This window comes from Microtus ochrogaster, chromosome 8, assembly GCF_000317375.1.
Source record: "Microtus ochrogaster isolate Prairie Vole_2 chromosome 8, MicOch1.0, whole genome shotgun sequence".
In the NCBI taxonomy this organism is placed as follows: domain Eukaryota; kingdom Metazoa; phylum Chordata; class Mammalia; order Rodentia; family Cricetidae; genus Microtus; species Microtus ochrogaster.
The window spans coordinates 40,092,437-40,096,303 of record NC_022015.1 but is presented as its reverse complement, the minus strand read 5'-3'; the positions used below and the strand labels follow the sequence as shown (position 1 = coordinate 40,096,303).

The 3,867-nt window shown below is 53.2% G+C and overlaps 1 protein-coding gene across 1 annotated transcript in view; it reads right to left on the bottom strand.

The window, feature by feature from the left end:
• Nucleotides 1–266: 266 nt before the first annotated feature.
• Nucleotides 267–3,867, bottom strand: part of Gal3st3 (galactose-3-O-sulfotransferase 3) — a 10,972-nt gene continuing 7,371 nt past the window's right edge. The window contains exon 3 of the mRNA XM_005351718.3: nucleotides 267–1,937. Coding sequence (XP_005351775.1) covers nucleotides 764–1,937 — 1,174 coding nt within the window. The 3' untranslated portion in view covers nucleotides 267–763. The remainder of the gene's footprint in view (nucleotides 1,938–3,867) is intronic.

Sequence of the window (3,867 nt, the reverse complement as noted above, 5' to 3'; positions counted from 1 at the left end):
GTTTGAGGCCCTATCTTCCTTGTTCATCTGCGTTCCCAAACTTGATGCTAGGGAAAAGTGGTTGAATTGATGAATAGAGGCATTTGGTTGATAAGTGGGGCTCAGAAGGCTATGGTCACTGTGGGTGTGCCAAGTCAAAGGACCGAGAAAGGGTGTGGAGCTTGATGAAGTCTGGGTTCAGTCACAGCATCTCAAAGATCTGCCTCATCCTCAAACCCGGAGTTTCTAGCTTTCAATTACTGACATACACCCGGCATAAGTTAAAGTTATTTTATTAAAAAAGAAGAGGTGGAGGAAGAAGAACCAAACAAAAAGCCCAACCCAAGAACTCTTGGTTCTGGGTGACTGGGAGCAGCTTAGATGTCTAGGGAAGGTAGAACCTGGAAGACAGTAGGGGACCTCTGCAGGCCTGGGAAGAACAAACGCTCAGGTGCTGACAGGAGGCACGGCCATTTTCCCAGGCCTCAGGCCCTCTCTGGGGTGTGTGGTCATCCACTTCACACAGGTGGGGGCTCAGCCCCCAGAAAAAGGCAGGGTGGGCAGTATTGAAACGCCCTTGGATCTCTTGTCAAAGTCACCAACCAGTTGGGAAGGAGGAGCGGGTGGCCCATCAATGCCATCTCAGAAAGTGGGCTTCAGGCGACTCGGGGGTGGCAGGCTCAGATGCAGATAGATGCACCTCATTTGGACACAGGGCTCAAGCCCGTGGGGGAATAAAAGGGCCCTAGTGGAGCAAGCCCTGAGTATGGGAGGTGGACAGAACTCAGGTAGCCTGGGGGATGCGGGGCAGTGCTCGGATGGGCCGAGGGGGAGGGTTATCCAGGACCGGTTCTGGCCTCCATCGCACACCACCTCGGCGCTTCTGCTTCCGCAACAGATAGTTTGAATATTGCACCTCAGGCATAGCAAGCTTGAGGCAGGCTTCCGTGGTAGGGCTGGTACCGCCACCGCCAGGCAGGTCGTAGCCCATGATGTCCACTTTGCGGCTGGGCTGCCAGGGCTGCAGCTGCTTGGTGCGAATCTGGGCGGCGGGTCGCAGCACTGGCTCGTCGCCGAAGCACCGGCGCAGCAGGCGCTGGCGGGCCTCCCGCAACTCGCGCGCCTCGCGCTCGACGCATGCGCGGCCAGCGCGCGCCACGCGGCGCCAGAAGGTGGCGTTGAAGTGGTCGTAGAGGCCCGCGTCGAGCGCATTCCAGGCGCGCGCGGCCCGGGCCAGCGCCTCAGGGATGGTGGCCAGGCGTGAGGTGGCGGCGCGCGCGTTCAGCTTGGCGTAGAGCACGTCGTCCAGGTCCCAGGCCAGCAGGCGCCTCAGCAGGACCAGCGACTCGTCGAAGTACTCAGCGATCATGACAAGCGAGAAGACCTCCTCCACCTGGCGGATGAGGCCCGCCAAGTAGGCCGCGTCGTCGCGAGGGCTGCGCTCGTTGTCGCCTCCCAGGTCGTAGGCCAGCGTGTTGTGTGCAAACATGGCGAAGTGCTCACCGGGACGGTAGTAGGCCTCGGGCGCGCGCAGGAAGGCCTCGAGCGACGCGTTGGGCACGCGCCGGAAGGCCGGGCAGTACTGGTTGTAGTAGCTGAAGAGCGACTCGAACATGGCGGCGGGCTCGCGCAGGATGGTGACGTAGACGGTGTCCGGCGGCATGAGGCGCTCGAGCTCGGCGCGGTCGAAGCGCAGGTGGCTGGCCAGCATGTGCGGGGGCCGCGTGGCCGGGTGCACGAAGTGCGCCGAGAAGTTGCGCGGGTAGCAGAACTGATGCTCGCAGCTCGGGTGAGGCAGGGCCACCGTGAGGTTGTGGCGCTCGGCGAAGCGGAACAGGATGTTCTGCACCGTGGTACCTGCTGTCTTGTGAGTCTTCAGGAAGGCCACGGCCGTGTGCTTGGCACGGGGTGGCGATTCTCGCAGAGGCGGGCAGCTCAGAGGGAACAACTTGGGGTACCTGCAAAGCCCAGGGTGTGTGAGAAGAGAAAAATGCAGAGGTGCGGCGATGTGGGGAGACCAAGTGTGGCCAGTGTGCAAAAATGGACCGGCCTGGGCTTTATTCTGCGATAGAAGTCAAGTGGCAGGTAACCTTTAAGATGGGCCCTACCGAGTTTGTTAGCCTTTAAGATGGGCCCCATGAACGAACACTTGCTGCCTCTTCAAGAGGATCTGGGTTCAATTCCCAGGACCCATTTGGCTGCAATTGTCTTTAACTCCAATCTTGTAGGACTCAATGCCCTCTTCTGGCTTTATATGACACTGCATGCAAAATAGCCCATCTACAATACAAATAAAGGGGTTTTTTTGGGGGGGGAGGGAGGAAAGAGTGAGGGGGTGGTAAACTGGGGAGTGTGGTGGTGTCTTTAATTCCAGCCCTTGGGAGGCAGAGGCAGGTGGATCTCTGTAAATTCGAGGCCAGCCTGTAGCTCAGAGATCAGCCTGCCTCCACCTCCGAGTGCTGGGATTAAAGGCCTGCACCACCACCGGGCTATTTTAATTTTTGTTTTTTTTTTAGACTTTTCAAGACAGGGTTTCTCTGTGTGTAGCCTTGGCTGTCCTGGAACTTGCGCTGTAGACCAAGCTGGCCTCAAACTCACAGAGATCTTCCTGCCTCTGCTTCCTGAGAGCTGGGATTAAAGGACTGCACCAACACCGCTCAGCCAGGATAATTTTTATTAGAAGGAGGCAGGCAGACCGTGGGCAGTTAGCTAGAAAACATATGATGACAGTCTCAAAGAAACTTGAGAACCAACTCCATCTGCCTGCTTGAAGAACTAAAGTCTGCAAACTATCTGAACTTTTTCAGATCCCTTTCTGTCAGTCCTTCAGAAAAGACTATATGTCTGGAAGACACCTTAATTGAAAATCTACAAAAGACCTGGAATCAGGAGTTCTTAGCCACATTTGGATTCATGACTCAAAGAAATGGAAAGAGAATAAATGTTTTTTGTTTTCAGTAGCTGTTTTGTGGACTTGGTTTTTTAATTTTTATTTATTTAGCACGCATGTGTGTATACACATACACATGTACTATGGAATGCATGTGGAGATCAGAGGACAGTTTTGGAATTTGTTCTTTCTACCTTGTTGAGGTAAGACTCTAGTTTCTGTCTCTGTACTGAGTAGGTCAGGTTACTTGGACTATGCCCTTCTTGCTGATTCTCTTGTCTCCATCTCCCATATCTCCTTAGGAGTTCTGGGATTCGAAGCTAGAGAGATGGCTCAGTGGTTAGGAGCTTCCAGAGGACCCGGGTTCAATTCCCAGCATCCACATGGTAGCTCACAACTGCCTATAACTCCAGTTCCAAGCTTCTGACACCCTCACACAGACATACATGCAGGCAAAACATCAATGAACATAAAAATTATATGTTAAGAAAAAGAGTTCTGGGATTATCCAGGTAGTGGTGGTACACACTTTAATCCCACTCTCGAGGCAGAGGCTGGCAGATCTCAGTGAGTTAGAGGCAATCCTGGATACATAGTTCCAGGACAGCCAGGGCTACATAGAGATACCTTGTATTAACAAGAAAGAAAGAAAAAAAGTTGTGGGATTCAAGATGTGAGTCATCACATGTGACCTTTGGCAAGCTTGGGATCTGTGGCTGGAACTCCTGGCATCAAGTTCACTTGTAAAACACTTTCACCTGCTGAGCCATTTCCATTTTCTCTTGGGAAACAGAGGCAGGTGAATCTCTGTGAGTTTAAGGCCAGCCTGGTCTACTAGAGCTAGTTCCAGGACAGGACCTAAGGCTAAAGGGAAACCTTGTCTCAAAAAAACAAAAGAAAAAAAAAAAGAGAAGGAAGAAGAAGAGGAGGAGGAGTTAGTCTGTAACCCAGTCAAGCCTACAGAGGCTGTGTTGCTCAGTCTGCTTTTTTTTTTTTTT